Raw genomic sequence first — 20,469 nt, 5'->3', positions numbered from 1 at the left:
CCTGGCTTATTGTACTCTCAATGAATCCCCAACAATAAAAAAAAAAAAAAATTCAGTGTTGTGGTTTGAGAAATTTTCTTTTTCGGGGAGGGTGAGAAAGGAGTTCTTTGCATCACTTGTAAGGCACAGAGCAGAGGTTTGGCTTTGGTTCTTCTACTGACCACTGAAATGAATTTCAGCAAAATAATAAGCCTTTATCCTTACTGGCCTTAGTTCCTTTCCTTGAGCAAGAGGGAATTAGACTCGATCAGCGTTCCTCCAAGTATGGTCTGTGGAAACGTGGGGAGGGTCCCATCATTCTCTTTTCATGCTGTTAATCAAGCTTTCATTCGTCTTTTCCTCTGTGTTAGCATTTGTACAGAGTAAAGGAGATGATGGGTAAAATTCCAGGACAGTAATCTGAATGAAGGCAGTGACAGCAAACTGTCCAAGCAGTCGTGTTCTTCACCACTACACTCTCATAGTAGAACAAAAAGCAGGGAAAATTTTTAGTTCTATGAAATGTTGATCCTTAAGGACATGCCTTTTTAATATTCTGTGTGATGAAATGGCTCACGCTCCTAGTGCACGTCTGCTCCATATAGAAGCTGACTGCTGCCTTGAGGAAAAGCATTTGGTTCAATTGTGAAGCAGAACTGCTTGCTTTTTTCATGAAATACCATTTTTACTTGAAAGAACATCTGACAGATATATGTTGAAAAAACATGTTTAGATTTGGGTACCTGGCAGACATTTTTTCAAAAGCATAAGAATGAAGCTTGCCATTATAAGAAAAACTTCTACAAGTATTTTGCTGTCAATGATAAAAACCATTCTTTCTGGTAGCAAATGGAATTTTGGATAATTTGAATTTACTACCAAGAGCTCAAAGCTTCTCAGAACTTCATTAGTTTTCAGAGGAGGCTGGTGGTAATGTTAATGAATGTGATTTTAAAAATATTGTACAATGGGTGGCGCCTCTGACTCAAAGGAGTAGGGCACCGGCCCCATATGCTGAAGGTGGCGGGTTCAAACCCAGCCCCGGACAAAAACTGAAAGAAAGAAAAAAAAAAATATATATATATATATAGTGTACGATGAAGTATATAAAAGACCCGGATAACTCTGTGAACTAATGTTTTCTAAATAACTAATGCATGATGTTACACGCATGGGTAAAAGACTCATTCAAGCATCAGACAGACTAAAATGTAATAGAATAAAACAAGTACACCAATATCGTTTCAAATTTCACATTACAACTAAACTTTAAGAAGTTACCATCTGACAAGTTTTGGTGTAGCATCAAGGAAACACACCCACAACTATCTGAAATATATTCCCTCCCTTATCAGCTAATGTAAAGCTGGGTTTTCTTCAAATACTTCAACATGGCCAATATCACAAAAGACTGAATACAGGAACAAATACGAGACTCAAACTGTCTTCAATGAAGCCAGACTTCAAAGATAACTGCAGAAAATCCCACTTCCTCATTAATGTTCTGTTTTGGAAAATGTAGTCTATTTTATTCAACTACGTTATTTATGTTAAGATGGAACGAGTTTAGTGTTATTTCTAAATATATTCATGTATTATTTTATGCTTTTAAATACCAAATATGATAAATATTGATAGATATAACCCACATAAATACATGCTTTTTAGAGTCCTCAATAATTTTTAAGAGTGTATTAGTATTTGAAACTAAAAAGTCTCAGAACTGCCAACCTAGATGAAATCTAACTTCTACCTTTTGAAATTCTGTAATTGTGTGTGCGTGTAAGAGAGAGAGAAAGAATAGAAAATCAAATCTGGAAATGTTTTGCTTTTTGTTGTTAGGTGTTTATTCCTTCACCTTTGTTTCTTTGAGAATACTATGGCAGATCAATAGGTAAGAGTTTTGATAATAATGTGTTAAATGGTAATTCAGTCTAATAAAAATATTAATTATATTTAAAATATCTTATTTAAAATGTTAGAACACAGATGAAATAATGCTTAATTGAAATCTTTTAAATATGTAATGCTTTAGAAGCATATTTTACTTAAATTGAGTTCATATTTATGTAATATCTCAAATTATATTCAATTTGATGATATTTATATTTTTTATCCAATTTTAAGAAATATAATCATTGTTTAGTATGGCCCTCAAGCACAGTGCTGAAGTGCTGTCCAGAGCACTGTTTATAAAGGATTTTAACAAAACCATTTAAAATCATTTAAAAGTATTTTATCAAAACCAAAATAATCATAAATTGCTCTTTCTAATTAATGTGGGATCACTATGTATACTCTATTGAAAGCATTACGAGATTTATGAATTTTGTTACTAATTTTTATAAATAAAAAAATGCTTAGCCTATATTTTTTCCTTGCATAACAAACTAAACACCCTGTCAAACTACTTTGCTTTTATCTCTGCTCAACTCATCAACCAACCATCTGCATAAATAAAGATGTAAGCATCTGCTCTATTGCAAATGGTCTCAGGGGCAGATGTTTGCATCCTTGTGTTCATGTCACTGGGGCTGGATACATTATTTGAACAGATGCACACAATCTGAAAGTGTTGTGTCCCACAGTGAAATGTCTCCAACTGCTTTCTATCAAAGTACATAAATGCTATTTGCACCTGCATTTATGTTAATGATATAAAGGCAGCAGGGGTTCTGACAATGTGAGATGTGATGCTATGAAATATATTTACATGGTTAATTGGAATTTTTGAGAGACTCTGCTGCCAAACGGCCACACTGACATTAATACATACCCAAGTAAGTTATCTGATTACCAGACTGCTTTTTAAGCAGGAGAAATAGGACTATTCCTACTCATAATATAAAGTTACTAACAGAACTACTTGAAACTCTAATATTTTATCCCAAACTAAGAAAATAACTTCTATATAAGGTTTACTTAATAAATTTTAGGCCACCCGGGTCATTCCATTTCATCCTATAAGGACATTCCTGCAGGTAGCTGTGTGTTTTACATTTGTTCTTTTGTCAACAGCATAACCAGCTAAGAAGGCACAATGGTGTTTTGCAGAAGTTATTATGTTGGAAAGTTCTAATTTCCAACATTAAGGAGTTAACCAGAACCAGCTTGAAAATGTCAATCTGTACTTAGTCTGCAGCCTAAAATGGTACCCAAAAGTCCAAGAACAGCATTTACACCACTTGTTAACATCAAAATGTTTCCATATGAATTTCACATATTTGGAAACATAATATTTTGGTAATACATAAAGGAGTGATTTCCCCCCTAATAATGAGGTCACGAAGCAATGTTCACCACTAAACGCAAAGCATCGAATTACAGTGGTTCTCCTTGCTACCGTGTATTAAATATGAGGTTGGAGAGTCAAAGAACTTATAATACTAGTTTTCTTTGTAGTTTACTGACCTTAGAACTTATGGTCACTTTTCAAATAATGTATTTATTACTTTGTGAACTTGAAATTTTTAATATTAACTATGCAAAAATTCATAATATCTGAGTTAAATGTCATCCAAAATAACTTCTGTTCTGCAAATTATACTGAGAAAATTATACTGTGCTTTAAAAGAGTTTTTACATTCATCTACAGTGGATTCTCATTATCTGCAGATTCTGTTATTTGCAAATTTGTCTACTTGTTAAAACTAAAATCTGTAACCCCTAAATCAATATGCATGTGCTTTTATGATCATTCACAGACATGTGCAGAGTGGGGAAAATCTGAGCCACCTGACATGCACATTCCCAGCTGAGGTTGAACAAGGTGACACTTGGCTCTCTTGTTTTAGCTCTTACACTGTAAATATCTGTCCTTTTTCACAGTCTATTTTGTGCCTTGTTTTTTGCATTTTTTTCTCAATAATTTTGCAGTTTAGTATGGCCCTCAAGCACAGTGCTAAAGTGTTGTCCAGTGTTCTACATACGAAAATACTGTGATGTGCTTTATGAAAAAAATAACTTGTGCTTGGTAAGCTCTGTTAGGCACAGCTGTGTCTGTGAGTTCAATGTTAAAGAACTGATTATATTTAATAAGGTATCTTTAAACAGAAAAACGCATAGAAAAAAAACAAGATTATGTATTAATCATTGACAAAAACACAGTGACCAGAGTCCCACAGGAACCTAACCTTGCATATCCCCTAGGAGCGATGATTCAGGATTTACCAAGGCAGTGTTCCCAATGACTTTACAGAACACAACTACTACAAATAATAAGAATTCACTCTATCTTATCTTATCTGAGTGTTACAGGGAAAGAATTATTATCCCCACTGGAAAGATGACGGTGCTGAGGTTTACTGATTTAGCAAACATCACAGAGCCTATAAAGGGCAGAAAAATGACACAGCTGTACAGCTTAGTGTTCTTTCATTGGACTAAAGGAGAGGTGGGGAGAGGGAGAAAAAACAGGAAGGGACCTTAAGAAAATAGCTTTCATACCATGTGCGAAAGAGTGAGACCATGGTTAGTTAGATAACAAGATAATCAACCATTTTTAGGTTAAATCCCCATAAAAGTAAACTCCTGCGTGGACAGGCAGCCCAGTGTTACTAATTAAAAAGCTGCAAGAGGGCAGAGCTTAGTTTGGTTTTACTTTCCCCCTTTGCTCCTTGCACACTGCTTCTTAAGAGGCAATAAATATTTGTTAAATAAACATTTGCTTTCATTGACCTTAGTATTTTATCCAGGTTGGTGTTTCATGAAAAAACAAAAAAAGATTAAAATGTTTTCACAGCATCAGATATGATTTATAAAAAAATGTTTGAGAGTTAAAACATTTTTGACATAGTTTAATATGTATTTGAGAGCCCACCACATGCCAGGGTGCTTTAAACCCTGCTAAAGATAGAACTTTCATCAAGAACTTTATGAAAGACTTAACTGATACTAAAAGCCCAAATAAGTAAGATCTTTTCCCTAAACTTTTAAAGAGAAGCATATTAACTTGAGTTCTAAAGTACTGTAGTCACTAATACCAAAATGTCTGTATCTATAAGAAGTTTATACTTGTGTGTCTGTAAGACAGAAGAATATATTTTTAGACAATACCATAGCTACTTAGTTTAAAAGTATTTTACTGAAATAGAAAATACTGTTTTTTTAAAAGATCCAAACATGAATCCTTATGGTAGGATTTAAATTGCGGTGGTTTTGTAGTCAAATAACGTGCATGTTTTGAAAACCAGTAGTAGGTGTACAGTTCACATTTAGCTAATGCAGTGGCTCTGGAGGGGTGCCCGTTTGTGTGCCTCAGAGCATTTGCTCCCTCTTCACTGCTACTTCTCATTACTTTCATTACATAGAAATAGCACTCATAACTTGAAAATGATGTTTAAACAATACAAATGTGTGACAAAGACTTGTTTAAGACCTTTCTATCTGTCCAGGAAATGGCAACACTGAACCATGGAGCTGGCAAAGGACTGTGAGAGACTCCAGTAAAACAGATCGATTTAAATAAAGACTCCTTCTTGACCAATGAATAGTGCAACTTGTTTTGTTTTAGAGACAGAGTCTCACTTTGTTGCCCTGGGTAGAGCGCTGTGGCATCATAGTTCGCAGCAACCTAGGCTTAGGCAATTCTCTTGCCTCAGCCTTCAGAGTAGCTGGGACTACAGGTGCCCGCCACAACACCCAGCTATTTTTTTTGTTGTTGTTGCAGTTTGGCTGGGGTCGGGTGTTAACCGCCACCCTCGGTAAATGGGGCCGGTGCCCTACTCACTGAGCCACAGGTGCTGCCTGTGCAATTTGTTTTAACAAACTATGTAGGAACTTAAAATTCATCCTGCCCTATCCAAGGTATAAACTTTACCAATTGGCATAACCACAGTGAAAGTCATCTTCTTAGCACACAGAAAATACAAATTGTCTCTGTCAGAGAACCATTTGGCAATGGTGTTCACCTGTTTGAGTTTTCTTATCTGACAAGTAAATAAATTCACTTGGAGTTTTAATCGTTGTGGTTTTATCTTTCTTTTAGCAAATCTGAAGTGGAAGTTACAGTTGGCTTTATATTGTTTTCATGCCTTTAAAAAAAAAACAATTTAGTTCATTATAAAAATATCAAAGAAAAAAAGTTATGGGAAATGGTAAATCCTATCTCCAAATCTGAATGAGATAGAAAATTATAATAAAGTAAGTCTTATGAACTTCTGGAGATTTCTATAACTGGTATTCTCAACAGAAAAGAATAATGGTGACACTAAATTACAACAGACAACCTAAAATATAGTATAAATTATTAGAACAATAATACAAGGTTAAATCGATCTAAAATTTAAAAACAATTAAATAGAAGAAATGAGAGTTTCTCCTTAGTTTTCTGTTCATAATGTTGCCAGTTCTTTGTAGCTTAAACCCTCTCCCTTGGCTTCTAATTATACCCGATTCACTTCTACACATATGTTCAAATCCTGAGCAAATGTCATTTTTTCCGTTGTGTTTCCTGACCAGCCTCAAAAATCTCTCTCAACTGTTCCTTCATTCAGGTTTTCAAAGCGTATCATAATCCTTCTAATGCAGCATTTATCATGTTTTATTCTAGTTAATTATATACATGTATGCTGTTCTAATAGAATTTGTTTCTTACAAGCTCAGGCTCTGTCTGATTTATCTCTGGTTCCCTCACAGCATCTGGCATAGTTTCTGGTAAGAATCACCTTGGTGATCATTAAACCTGCTTCCACCATATGAAATTTTGTTAGGGGATAGTATGCTGGTGTGGCAGATTTTCCATAAGTCCCATAACTTTCGTTTGTGATGTCTTACCTGAATTTCATACATCATGTATATAACATGTATATAAGTCAGTAATTCAAAAGTACCATATTTATAGTCATCAATGGTTAAATAGATCAATCGGCATTTAATAAATGACATGTGCCCAGCAAACTTCTCACATCACATAAATAATATCTGATGACAAATATAAACAGAATAATTAATAAATATGGCTAGGTGTGGTGGCTCCTAACACTGTAATCCTAGCACTCTGGAAGGCCAGAAGAGAAGGCCACTCTTTTTTTTTTTTGTAGAGACAGAGTTTCACTTTATGGCCCTCGGTAGAGTGCCGTGGCCTCACACAGCTCACAGCAACCTCCAACTCCTGGGCTTAAGCGATTCTCTTGCCTCAGCCTCCTGAGTAGCTGGGACTACAGGTGCCCACCACAACACCCAGCTAATTTTTTGTTGCAGTTCGGCCAGGGCCGGGTTTGAACCCGCCACCCTCGGTATATGGGGCCGGCGCCTTACCGACTGAGCCACAGGTGCTGCCTGAGAAGGCCACTTTTGAGCTCAAGAGTTTAAGACCAGCTTGAACAAGAGTGAGACCTTAGTCTCTACTAAAAATATAAAAAATAGCCAGGCATGGTGGTGTGTGCCTGTAGTCTCAGCTACTTGGGAGGTTAAGACAAGAGGATTGCCTGAACATGGGAGTTTGAGGTTGTTGTGAGCTACAGTGATGCCAGGGTGATACAGTGAGACTTGGTTTAAAAAAATAATATTTTTGTTTGCTAAAACATTAGTAGTAATCCAGAACACACAGAAAGCATTTGATTTACTCATTTATTAATGAGAAAATTAATAAATAACTGGACAACTTTTAGCCCCCATATATACTAATGTATATTATTTTCCTTAATAATATAATTTCCCAGTATATAAACTATAATTTCTGCCTACTTTGTTTAAAATGGCTTTAAACATTCACGTATATAATTAAGTTTAATATGATTGATCAGAGAAGACAAAGAGGGAGAATAAAAAATTATTAGAATATTCTTTATAAATTTGCAATGTGATACTAGGGAAGAATAGTGAGCTTTGAATTTGATGGATCTAGGTTCAATTCTTAAGTCAGTCACTTACTGGTTGGTGATCCTGGCAAAAGCCCCCCTGGATTATGCTTGGCCTTCTAAGGCCACTAGGCATCCCCAGCAAGCAGCAGCCTCATGCCCCTCCCTCTCACTACCCTCCCTCCAAGGATGGAGAGAGCCCAGCTGTTAACAGAAACCATAAAAGGGCGACAGTCCCCATTATCATCTTTTACATGCCTACCATGCAATCAATAATATGCTTAATGTTTTCCATATAGTATCTCCTTAACACTCCACATGTCCATAGGGTGGGAGTTATCATCTTCATTTTCTAGATTTACAGATAAGGAAGCTGAAGTCAAGTGACATACCTAAGGTTATACAATTAAGTGGTAGAATTTATTTTCAAATCCAGATTCATTGGTACAGCGATTGAAGAGTATCTGCTCTATTTGGTTCTTCATGGCAAATTCCCTTCTTTCACGAAAAGCGACACCGTCCACTAAAGCAGCCCAACTCTGCATCATGGAAACTTTTCTTCTGTGTGGAAGACACTAGGTACAGCCAGAGAAAGACTGTATTCTTCCTAAGGGTTAGAGTGTACCCTTTATGGCAAGGACAATTTCATTATTCTTTATTAATAAAAAACTGTATCTCCACATGTAAACTGTTTTTCTAGAAGCTCAAGAGGTTTCTTTTAAAGAACTCATGATTTTTTTTTTTTTATAAATTGTACAGAGGGGAAAGGATTTTTCTATTTCTTTGTAAATGGTTATGGGAAGAAATAGGTCAAGGAAATGTATAAGCAAATATTTTTTCTACGTAGATGTGCGCATATGCACGTATAAATGTGTATGTACTTGTCCTATTTATGCATACTAAAATACCTGTTGGCTTGGCACCTATAGCATAGCAGTTACAGTGCCAGCCACATGCACTGAGGCTGGCGGGTTTGAGCCTGCCAGGGCCTGCTAAAAAACAATGACAACTACAACCAAAAAACAGCCAGGGCATTGTGGCAGGCGCCTGTAGTCCCAGCTGCTTGGGAGGCTGAGGCTGGAGAATCGCTTAAGTCCAAGAGTTTGAGGTTGCAGTGAGCTGTGATGCCATTGCACTCTACTGAGGGGGACATAGTGACATAGTGAGACTCTGTCTCAAACAAAGAAAAAAAAAGAATACCTATGTCATTCTGCTTAATGGTCAACGCTTGATTCCATTGGCTCTGTGAGTACTGGGTGGAATGACACAGCCCTGCTCTCAACATGCTGTTAGCCTAGGAAAGAAGACTTGTTCTTCTAACTCAGGAATCCATGTACACACAAGTAATTTAACAAAAGAAATTAACTTTCATATATAATTATGATTTTTGTTTTTCATTCTAGAAAATAAGTCACATTTTTGTTAGAGGGTAGGGACATGAAGTGTATCAATTAAAATTATATACACAGTATGTCATACACGTTATCATTTTCCTCAGATAGCTGATCTTACCTTGATCTTTTGGTGGCAGTGATAATGAATTCTGCATTATGATGTATTTGATTTGAACAATAACGTTTCTAAAAATAAATAAGCACAAATAACAATTAGAAAACAATTGAGATATCTTGTTAATGCACACAAAAAAATGTATCTTAAGTTACTTTTTAAAGTTTTTCTATTTATACCTGTATAAATAGTAAGAAATGGATTGAACCACTAAGAACTGAAGTTTTATTTTCTTCTTCTTCTTTTTATTATTAAATCATAGCTGTGTACATTAACGTGATCATGGTGCACTATATACTGATTTTATAGACCGTTTGACACATTTTCATCACACTGGTTAGCATAGCCTTCCTGGCATTTTCTTAGTTATTGAGTTAACACATTTATATTCTACATTTACTAAGTTTCACGTTTACCCTTGTAAGAAGCACCGCAGGTGTAATCCCACCAATCACTCTCCCTCCGCCCATCCTCACCCCTCCTTCCCCTCCCTTTCCCCCTCCCCCCTATTCTTAGGTTATAACTGGGTTACAGCTTTCATGTGAAAGCCAGAAATTAGTTTCATAGTAGGGCTGAGTACATTGGATACTTTTTCTTCCATTCTTGAGATACTTTACTAAGAAGGGTATGTTCCAGCTCCATTCATGTAAACATGAAAGAGGTAAAGTCTCCATCTTTCTTTAAGGCTGCATAATATTCCATGGTGTACATATATCACAATTTATTAATCCATTCATGGATCGATGGGCACTTGGGCTTTTTCCATGACTTAGCAATTATGAATTGGGCTGCAATAAACATTCTGGTACAAATATCTTTCTCATGATGTGATTTTTGGTCTTCTGGGTATATACTTAGTAGAGGAATTATAGGATTGAATGGCAGATCTATTTTTAGATCTCTAAGTGTTCTCCAAACATCTTTCTAAAAGGAAGTTATTAATTTGCATTCCCAACAGCAGTGTAAAGTGTTCCCTTTTCTCCGCATCCACACCAACATCTCTGGTCTTGGGATTTTGTGATATGGGCTAATCTTATTGGAGTTAGATATCTCAAAGTAGTTTTGATTTGCATTTCTCTGATGATTAAAGATGATGAGCATTTTTTTCATATGTCTGTGGGCTGTGCGCCTGTCTTCTTCAGAGAAGTTTCTCTTCAAGTCCCTTGCCCAGCCTGTGATGGGATCCCTTGTTCTTTTCTTGCTTATACGTTTGAGTTCTCTGTGGATTCTGGTTATTAAACCTTTGTTGGAGACATTAGCTGGAAATATCTTCTCCCATTCTGATCAGGTCCCAGTAGTGTATTTTTGAAGCTGCTTCAATTGCCCAGGGTGGGGGTGTCCTCCTTACAAAATACTCGCCCAGACTGATTTCTTCAAGGGTTTTCCCTGCACTCTCTTCTAGTATTTTTATAGTTTCATGTCTTAAGTTTAAATCTTTAATCCAGTGAGAGTCTATCTTAGTTAATGGGGAAAGGTGTGGGTCCAATTTCAGTCTTCTACAGGTTGCCAGCCAGTTCACCCAGCACCATTTGTTAAATAGGGAATCTTTTCCCCACTGAATGTTTTTAATTGGCTTGTCAAAGATCAAGTAACAGTAAGTAGCTGGATTCATCTCTTGGTTCTCTATTCTGTTCCAGACATCTACTTCTCTGTTTTTGTGCCAGTACCATGCTGTTTTGATCACTATTGATTTATAGCATAGTCTGAGGTCTGGTAGCGTGATTTCTCCTGCATTGTTTTTATTTCTCAGTAATGTCTTGGCTACTTGAGGTTTTTTTCTGATTCCATATAAAACAAAGTATTATTTTTACAAGATCTTTAAAGTATGACAGTGGAACTTTAATGGGGATTGCATTAAAATTTTATAATGCTTTGGGTAGTATGGACATTTTAACAATGTTGATTCTTCCCAGCCATGAGCATGGTATGTTTTTCCATTTGTTAACATTTTCAGCTATTTCTTTTCTTAGAGTTTCATAGTTCTCTTTATAGAGATCTTTCACGTCCTTTGTTAGATGAACTCCCAAATATTTCATCTTCTTTGGCACTACTATGAATGGAATAGAGTCCTTAACTGTTTTTTCAGCTTGACTATTGTTGGTATATACAAAGGCTACAGATTTATGAATGTTGATTTTCTAACCTGAGATGCTGCTGTATTCCTTGATCACTTCTAAGAGTTTGTAGTAGAATCCCTGGTGTTTTCCAGATATACAATCACATCATCTGCAAAGAGCGAAAGTTTGATCTCTTCTGACCCTATATGGATACCCTTGATCGCCTTTTCTTCCTTAATTGCGGTGACTAAAACTTCCATTACAATGTTAAAGAGGAGTGGAGACAACGGGCAGCCTTGTCTGGTTCCTGATCTGAGTGGAAATGATTTCAATTTAAGTCCATTCAATACGATACTGGCTGAGGGTTTGCTGTAGATGACCTCTATCAGTTTAAGAAATGTCCCTTCTATACCAATTTTCTTTAGTGTTCTGATCATGAAGGGATGCTGGATATTATCAAAAGCTTTTTCTGCATCAATTGAGAGAATCATGTGGTCTTTGTTTTATAATTTGTTTATGTGCTGAATCATACTTACAGATTTACGTATGTTGAACCAGCCTTAAGACCCTGGGATAAAACCGACTTGGTCATGATGTGTTTGATGTATTGCTGGATTCTGTTTGTTAGGATCTTGTTGAATATTTTTGCATCTATATTCATTAGTGATATTGGTCTATAATTTTCTTTTCTTGTTGGGTCTTTTCCTGGTTTGGGGATCAGGGTGATGTTTGCTTCATAGAACTTGTTGGGTAGTCTTCCTTCTTTTTCTACATTTTTGAACAGGTTGAGTTATAAAGGTACTAGTTCCTCTTTAAAGGTTTGGTAGAATTCTGATGTGAAGCCATCTGGTCCTGGGCTTTTCTTTTTAGGGAGGTTTTGTATGGTTGATGCTATCTCAGAACTTGACAGGGGCCTGTTCAACATTTCCACTTGATTCTGGCTAAGTCTTGGAAGGTGACGTGCTTCCAAGTATTGGTCAATTTCCTTCAGATTTTCATATTCCTGAGAATAGAGTTTCTTGTAAAATTCATTAAGGATTTTTTGAATTTCTGAGGAGTCTGTTGTTATTTCGTCTTTGTCATTTCTGATTGACGAGATTAGAGATTTTACTCTTTTTTTCCTGGTTAGGTTAGCCAAAGGTTTATTTATTTTATTGATCTTTTCAAAAAACCAACTTTTTGATTTATTGATCTGTTGTATAATTCTTTTGTTTTCGATTTTATTTAATTCTGCTCTAAGTTTGGTTATTTCTTTTCTTCTACTGAGTTTGGGGTTGGAATGTTATTCCTTTTCCAGTTGCTTGAGATGTCCCATTAAGTTGTTACCTTCCTCTCTTTCTGTTCTCTTTAGGAAGGTTTGCAGTGCTATAAATTTCCCTCTTAGGACCTCCTTTGCGATATCCCAGAGGCTCTGATAATTCGTGTCTTCATTGTTGTTTTGTTCCAAAAATTTGGCAATTTCCTTCTTAATCTCATCTCTGACCCAGCTATCATTCAGCATAAGGTTATTTAACTTCCATGTTTTTGTATGAGTATGCAGGCTCCTGTTGTTATTTAGTTCAACTTTTATTCCATGGTGGTCTGAGAAGATGCAAGGAATAATTTCTATTCCTTTAAATTTGCTGAGGTTAGACTTATGACCTAAGATGTGATCGATTTTGGAGTATGTTCTGTAGGCTGATGAGTATGTGTATTCAGTTTTGTTGGGATGAAATGTTCTGTAGATGTCTGCTAAATCCAAATGTTGGATGGTTAGGTTTAAATCTAGAATTTCTTTGCTCAGCTGCTTATTGGAGGCTCTATCCAACACTGCCAAAGGACTGTTGAACTCTCCGACTATTAAGGAGGTGGAGGAAATCAAGTTGCTCATGTCTGTTAGAGTTTCTCTTATAAATTGAGGTGCATCCTGGTTGGGTGCATAAATATTAATAATTGAAATCTCACCATATTATTTCCCTTAACAAATATGAAGTGACTATTCTTATCCTTCTTTATTTTTGTTGGTTTAAAGCCTATTGTGTCTGCAAATAGAATTGCAACACCTGCTTTTTTCTGATTACCATTTGCCTGAAATATGGACGACCATCCTTTCACCCTGAGTCTATATTTATCTTTTAAGGTAAGATGTGACTCTTGTATGCATCAAATATCTGGCCTGCGTTTTTGTATACAGTCAGCTAACTTGTGCCTCTTTAGAGGACACTTTAAGCCATTCACATTAATGGAGAATATTGATAGGTCTGTTAAAATTTTGGGTATTGAGTTTTTCAAAAGTCCAGTGGACATTTTTAATACTTTTGCCACTGTGGAAGTTGGAGATTGATCAAAAGTTTCTGAGCTTACTTTTGTGGTAGAGGATTGGGCTGGTCATTATGGAGGATAGGTCTGAGAATATCCTGAAGAGCTGGTTTGGTTATGGCAAATTTCTTCAACATATGAATGTCATTAAAGTATTTAATTTCTCCATCATAAATGAAACTAAGTTTACCTGGATACAGGATCCAGGGTTGAAAGTTATTTTGCTTTAGGAGATTAAAAGTCGGTGACCACCCTCTTCTGGCTTGAAAAGTTTCAGCAGAGAGATCTGCATTCATTCTAATACCCTTCCCTTTGTAGGTAATAAATTTCTTACGTCTGGCTGCTTTGAGAATTTTCTCCTTCATATTAACTTTAGTGAAGTTAATTATGATATGCCTGGCGGATGTCTTATTCATATTGAGTCGTGCTGGGGTTCTGAGACTGTCTGCTCTCTGAATGTCACAATTTCTTGGCATGTCTGGAAAATTCTCTTTCATAATTTCATGGAGAAGGGCCCTTTGCCTTGCGAGGCCAAGTCATCACTTTCAGGGATTCCAATGAGGCGGATATTAACCTTCTTCAAATTATCCCAGAGCTCTCTAAAAGAATGATCCGTTTTTGCTCTCCATTTCTCTTCCTCTTTGAGAGTTTGGGAGTGTTCAAAGGCTTTGTCTTCAACGTCAGAAATTCGTTCTTCTGCTTGCTCCACTCTTACTGAGGGATTCTACTGTATTTTTCAGATCTTTGAGGGCTACAAATTCTTGCTTCAGTGCATCAAAATCTTTGGTGGTTTTGTCTTTAAATTCGTTAAATTCTTGAGACAACTTTTGAATTTCTCCTCAAATTTCTAATTCTGACTTTTGAATTGCTCCTCAAATTTCTAATTCCAAATTTTCCTCCATTCTATTAATCTTTTTTGCAATCCAAATTCTGAATTCGATTTCTGACATTTTGGCCAGCTGTTTATGAATGGGATCTGTAGTTACATCTGCCATAGCTTTCCTTGCGGGGGTTGATTCTGGTTATTCATGTTACCAGAGTTTTTCCACTGATTCCGCCCCATGATTGTTTTATACTGTTTGATTTTCCCCCTGGAGCTTTGTCGAGGACCCGTACAGTGCTATGGCCTGAGAAACTGGGGACCTGTTTGGTGTGGTGGGGCTAAGTGGTTCTGTCTTGTTTTCAGCTGGTCTCTGTTCAATCCCAGAGAAACAGTTACTCTGGGTTGAAGTCTCAGCTGTGGAGAAATACCAGCAATTAAGTCACCCTGCCCCCCACAGGCAACAAATGGAAAAGGAAAATCAAACCTTCCCTCAACCACACACCCAGGGCACCACTTGAATAGTCCTTGGGTGATTGGCTCAGTTCAAAAGGTCCAAATCAATTGTCTTAGTCAGCACCTGTCTCAGGTGGAATAGTTTATAAGGTCTCTGGCAACTGGATAGCAGGGGTCTGGTGATAACTCAGATATGACTTGCTCCGGTGCTCCCTCAGGTCAGGAGGACCCACCCAGCAAACGGATTAGTCTGGGAAGGTTGATGCCTCCTTCCCCACCTTGTACCTCTATCACACCCAGTCACTGATAGCCCTGCAGGGCTGTGACCCAGTTGCCTCTAGTGAACAGATACTCCAGGGGTTTGCACCTGCCTGAATCACAAGGAAATCTATTTCTGCTCAGCCAGGCCACTGTGCTCTGCCTCTATCCAGCAGGGGGAGGTGAGGCCTGACTACCTCGGGTGCTTGATGGAGGCTTGGGGGTGTTCATTCAGTTCCAGCCTCACACCTGATTGATGTTACTGACAGAACAGAACAGAACAACATCGTGGGCATTCATGTTTCTGTTCCTGCTAAATTCCCCTGCAGAAAAGCAGCTGTTTTGCGTTCCCAGAGCCTGCGCTTCAGGCCTTGTCTTTCCTCCTGCAGGTTTATATTTGGTTAGCTGTCAGTTCTAACCTCCTGCCTTCCTTTGTCTATAGGCTGACGATCCCCTGAGGGCCAGGTGTGTCTTAGGCTCAGTAAAGTGGTCCTCTGGGTAAGCCCTGCCCTGGGAATTTCCAGGCTCTGGGCGTGTGTTTTCTAGTCCCTGTGCTCTACCCAGGCCACTACTGCCTCAGGCAAACCCTTTACTCACGGGGCCTGCATTTCTGTCCCAGATCTGCTCGGTGGTGGTTGCCACCTGGGAAGATGCCTGGCCTCCTCTGGTTGCCCAGGGAGACAGAGGGTGTGGCTTCGGAATATCCAGGAGTGAGCCCTATTGTTGCCCAAAATACGGCTGCTGCTCTGCGCCTCGGGGCACCGCCGCTTTGGTGTGGTTCCCTCTCAGCTGACCGTCCTCTCCTCACTCCCGTGCCGCAGAATCAGCACTGACCAGCTGCAGTTCAGGCCCTGTCCACAGCTCTCGAGAAAACACCCAAGAATCTAGACTCCTGGGGGACAGTCCAGATGAGAATCGAGGGGAGTGCTGGAAGCTCAGAATTTCAGGTAGAGAATATATACAGTTTTATACAGTTTTATGCCTGGCAGGAGAACGCCGTGGCACCCTAGTAGGGGAGGTAGGTCCAGGTTTTAGATGGTCTCTCCCGTGGAGTGTAGTGGGAGGACCTTTGCACTCTGCTCGTTTGTTTGTGGGGCAGTCCAAGCTGTTCTCATGGGGGAGGGGACTCCTGTCTGCTTGGTGATGGATTTTGTAACTTTTGTTTGTTTCCTTGGGGTTGCAGCTCGCCTCAGCAGGGCTGATGTGCATTCTTCAACCTTCTCTCTTGGTGCAGCTCTAATCCACCAGGTTCCTTCTAAATTTCTGTCCTTTGACTCTCCTTCTGGACGGGAGCCTCAGTGGAAAGCTGGCTTCAGTCAGTCATCTTGTCTCTGCCCCTTTCTTCTTATTTTTTGACAGATATGATTTTACTGAAGGTCCTAGCGACCTTAGAGAGAAATGAAATGTCATGTCAAATCAGAAGGCCTCACTTGAACCTTGGTCTCCTGGAGTATGTGCAAGCAGGCACAGTTGAGATCCTAAGAAAATGTACTACCCGATGATTGTTATATATATTCTGTTGAAGAAGAAATAACTAAAATGCTTAACAATATAAAGGTAATGATACTGCAACACATTCACTTGATGAAAGATAATTCAGTCATTAAAATGCAATCATGAAGATTTTGTAGCAACATAACACATGCTGATACAATGAACATATGAGATGACACACTAGCATTCCAACTACATAAAAAAAGGCATAGAAAAACACGTGCCAGAAAACATCAATATGTATACTTGCACTGTGGTCACTGACAGAATTACAAGTGTTTTTTCGCTCAATTTTTGCTATTTCCAAAATGTCTATAATGTGGGGTTCCAATTAATAAACTGTTTCAATATAAACATAAGACAAAATTCTTAAAAACTACAGGCAAATATTTTAATAAGCTGTCAAATACATAATTATTTCTAAGAATGACATCAAATACAGATATCATTAAGGCAAATAATGACGAATTTTTCCATTTAAAATTTTAAATACACCCAACTCAATGAATTGAGTTAAAAATTGTAATTGTATTAAAAATTACTTAACTATACACTTTAAATGGGTAAGTTGTATGGCAGTTAAGTTGTATCTCAATGAAGGTGTTGTTACAAGAAATAATTATACGTTTTCTAAAAGTAAATGTTACAAATATTAAGAAGAAATTTTGAAACAATAAAATTGAGCAAAATTAAAAGGCATGATTTGTACTTGTAGCCAAGATGGAGTGAGACCAGATTTATCCTTCTGCCTGAAACAACTAAAACACAGATAAAATATAAGAAACAATGTTTCTGAAACATTGGACATTAGGTCATGAAAAACTGATCCTTGAGAGACAAGAAAATTGAGATGAGCTCAATGGGAGGAAACCATCTGGTGAAGATTCCCAGAGCAATGGAAAAAAGAAAGCTGCATGCAGAGAGAGGGTCCCCATCTAGTATCTATCTCTGTAATCATCAGGCCCCTGCAAGCGAGGAAATTCCCTAAAGCCAGGGAAAGAAAGGTCAAAGGTAATCAATACTCAAAGAGGGACAGGAATATTGTCTGTTCTCAGTACCTAGACCAAAAAAATACTCCTAATTCATAGGGCATTTGAGTACACAGAAGGGTTTTTCGTTATTGGGGAAGAATAATAAGCCCTAGATGGCGCATTTCACATAACAAATCTTAAAGCAAGACATGAGAGGATCAAACTCTCTTCAAGCATTTTAACTGTGTATCAGAACAAAGCTCACAAGTATTTACAGGAATACAAAAATATCACCCAATAAAGTAAAATTCATAATTACTGACATCTAATAAAAAATTATTAATCATGCAAAGATGCAGAAAAATATGATCCATAATGTAAAAATCAAAACTGGTTCAGGACTGACACAGACGTTAGAATTAGCAGACAAGGACATTAAGTGTATATCCACATTTCATGTGTTCAAAAAGTTAAGTACAGGCAGAAGAGATATAAAAAAATCCATACAAAGTTTCTAGAGATGAAAACTATCAATCAATACATTGAATAAGATGAAAGATACACTGGATAGGATTAGTGGCATATTAGATATGTCAGAAGAAAATATCAACACCTGAAGAGAAGGCATACCACAAGAGATTATCCAGAATGAAACTCAGAGAAGAGAGCTGATGAAACAAAACAAAACAAGCTCGGCATCAGAGAACTGTAGGACAACCACGTAACTTAATATAACAGCAACCGGAAAGGAGAGAGATGGAAAGACAAAGGGGAACAATAGTAAGAATAAAGGCAGGGCGGCACCTCTGGCTCAGTGAGCAGGGCGCCGGCCCCATATACTGAGGGTGGCGGGTTCAAACCCGGCCCCGGCCAAACTGCAACAAAAAAATAGCCGGGCATTGTGGCAGGCGCCTGTAGTCCCAGCTGCTCGAGAGGCTGAGGCAAGAGAATCACGTAAGCCCAAGAGCTGGAGGTTGCTGTGAGCCGTGTGACGCCACGGCACTCTACCGAGGGCAGTAAAGTGAGACTCTGTCTCTACAAAAAAATAAAAAATAAAAAAAATAAAAAAAAAGATATCTTAAAATAAGAATAAAGCAGATTTCTTACTGGAAACAATGCAAGTGAGAATATAATAAACAACATCTTTAAAGTACTGAAAACAACAAGAATCACCCGGTAATTTAGAATTCCATGTCTCTCAAAGAAAACTCTAGGCCCAGTTGACTTCTCTGGTGACATCTATGGAATACTTATACAAGAAATACTACCAATTATAAACAAATTCTTCCAGAAAATTGAAAAGGAGAGAATCCTTACCATCTAAGAAGTCAGCATTATCTACACATTGAAATCAGACGAAGATATTATGAGAAAAGAATTATCCAGCCCAATATACCTCATAAACATAGATGTAAAAGTCAAAACAAAATTCTAAAAAATCAAATCCAACAACATTATAATACATACACATTAGGTTTCACATTCAAAATCAATGTAATTCACCATTACCTTATAAAACCAAAAAGGAAAATGACATCCTCATTTTAGTAGCTACAGACAATACATTTTAAAAATTCTAACATCCATTCCTGATAAACACTTTTAGAAAATAGGACTAGAAGAGAACTTCCTTGCCTTGGTAAAAGACATCTTTGAGAAATCTGAAGCTAAGATAATACTAAATAAATAATAAAAGGCTGAAAGACCTACTGACTAAAAACAAATCAGAAAGACTCATGAACAAAATTTCAAAAGATCTAAATAAATGGAGAAATATATAGTGTTCAAAGACCAGAAGACTTAATGTTGTTAAGATGGCAATTCTTTCTAAATAGGTATATAGATTAGAATTTCAAAAAATCCTAATCAAAATCCCAGTAGACTTTTATTTATTTATTGTTTTACTTATTTATTTATTTTTTATTAAATAATAGCTGTGTACATTAATGCAATCATGGGGTATCATGCACTGGTTTTATATACAATTTGAAATATTTTCATTGAACTGGTTAACATAGCCTTCCTGGCATTTTCTTAGTTATTATGTTAAGACATTTATATTCTACATTTAGTAAGTTTCACATGTACCCTTGTAAGATGCACCGTAGCTGTGGTCCCACCAATCACCCTCCCTCCACCCATCCTCTGCCCTCCCCTCCCTCTCCCCTTTCCCCTTCTTCTTCAGCTATAATTGGGTTATAGCTTTCATATGAAAGCTATAATTGGTTTCATAGTAGGGCTGAGTACAGCCGAATACATTGGATACTTTTTCTTCCATTCTTGAGATATTCTGCTAAGAAGAATATGTTCCAGATCCATCCATGTAAACATGAAAGAGCCAGTAGACTTTTTATGGAAATTAGCAAACTTATTCTAAAATACATATGAAAATGCAAAAAAACTCAGAATAACCAAAATTTTTTTTAAAAGGAAGAAAGAAGTTGAAGGACTAATACTTATATAGTGTCAAGAAAGACAAATAGATCAACGTGGCAGAACAGATAACCCAGAAATAAATCCACACATGTATGACCAATTAATTTTTCATAAAGTCCAAGGGAAATGAGTTGAACACAGTCACTTCAACAAATGGTGACAGGACCACTAGATATCCACATTCAAGGATGACAACAAAAAACTTTGAGCCCTATCTCACTCCATGTGTAATACAAAATCTGAAATGCATCATATACCAGATGTAAAACCTGAAACTATAAAATCTCAAAAAGAAAACACTGGGATCTTTGGTGAAGCAATGAAATCTTAGACATGGCACCTGAAGCATAATCCATAGAATATCAAACTAATAAGCTGGACCTCCAGATTAA

At 37.2% G+C, this 20,469-nt stretch overlaps 1 protein-coding gene across 6 annotated transcripts in view; it reads right to left on the bottom strand.

Moving 5' to 3' along the window:
- Positions 1-20,469, bottom strand: part of ZNF438 (zinc finger protein 438) — a 150,088-nt gene that overhangs the window by 18,042 nt on the left and 111,577 nt on the right. For all 6 annotated transcript variants that reach the window (XM_053573131.1, XM_053573130.1, XM_053573133.1 and 3 more), the window contains one exon: positions 9,291-9,358. In XM_053573131.1, the coding sequence (XP_053429106.1) occupies positions 9,291-9,327 (37 nt within the window). In that variant the 5' untranslated portion in view covers positions 9,328-9,358. The remainder of the gene's footprint in view (positions 1-9,290; positions 9,359-20,469) is intronic.

The sequence above is a fragment of the Nycticebus coucang genome, chromosome 20 (assembly GCF_027406575.1).
Source record: "Nycticebus coucang isolate mNycCou1 chromosome 20, mNycCou1.pri, whole genome shotgun sequence".
Classification (NCBI taxonomy): domain Eukaryota; kingdom Metazoa; phylum Chordata; class Mammalia; order Primates; family Lorisidae; genus Nycticebus; species Nycticebus coucang.
This window is presented reverse-complemented; position numbering and strand designations above follow the sequence as displayed.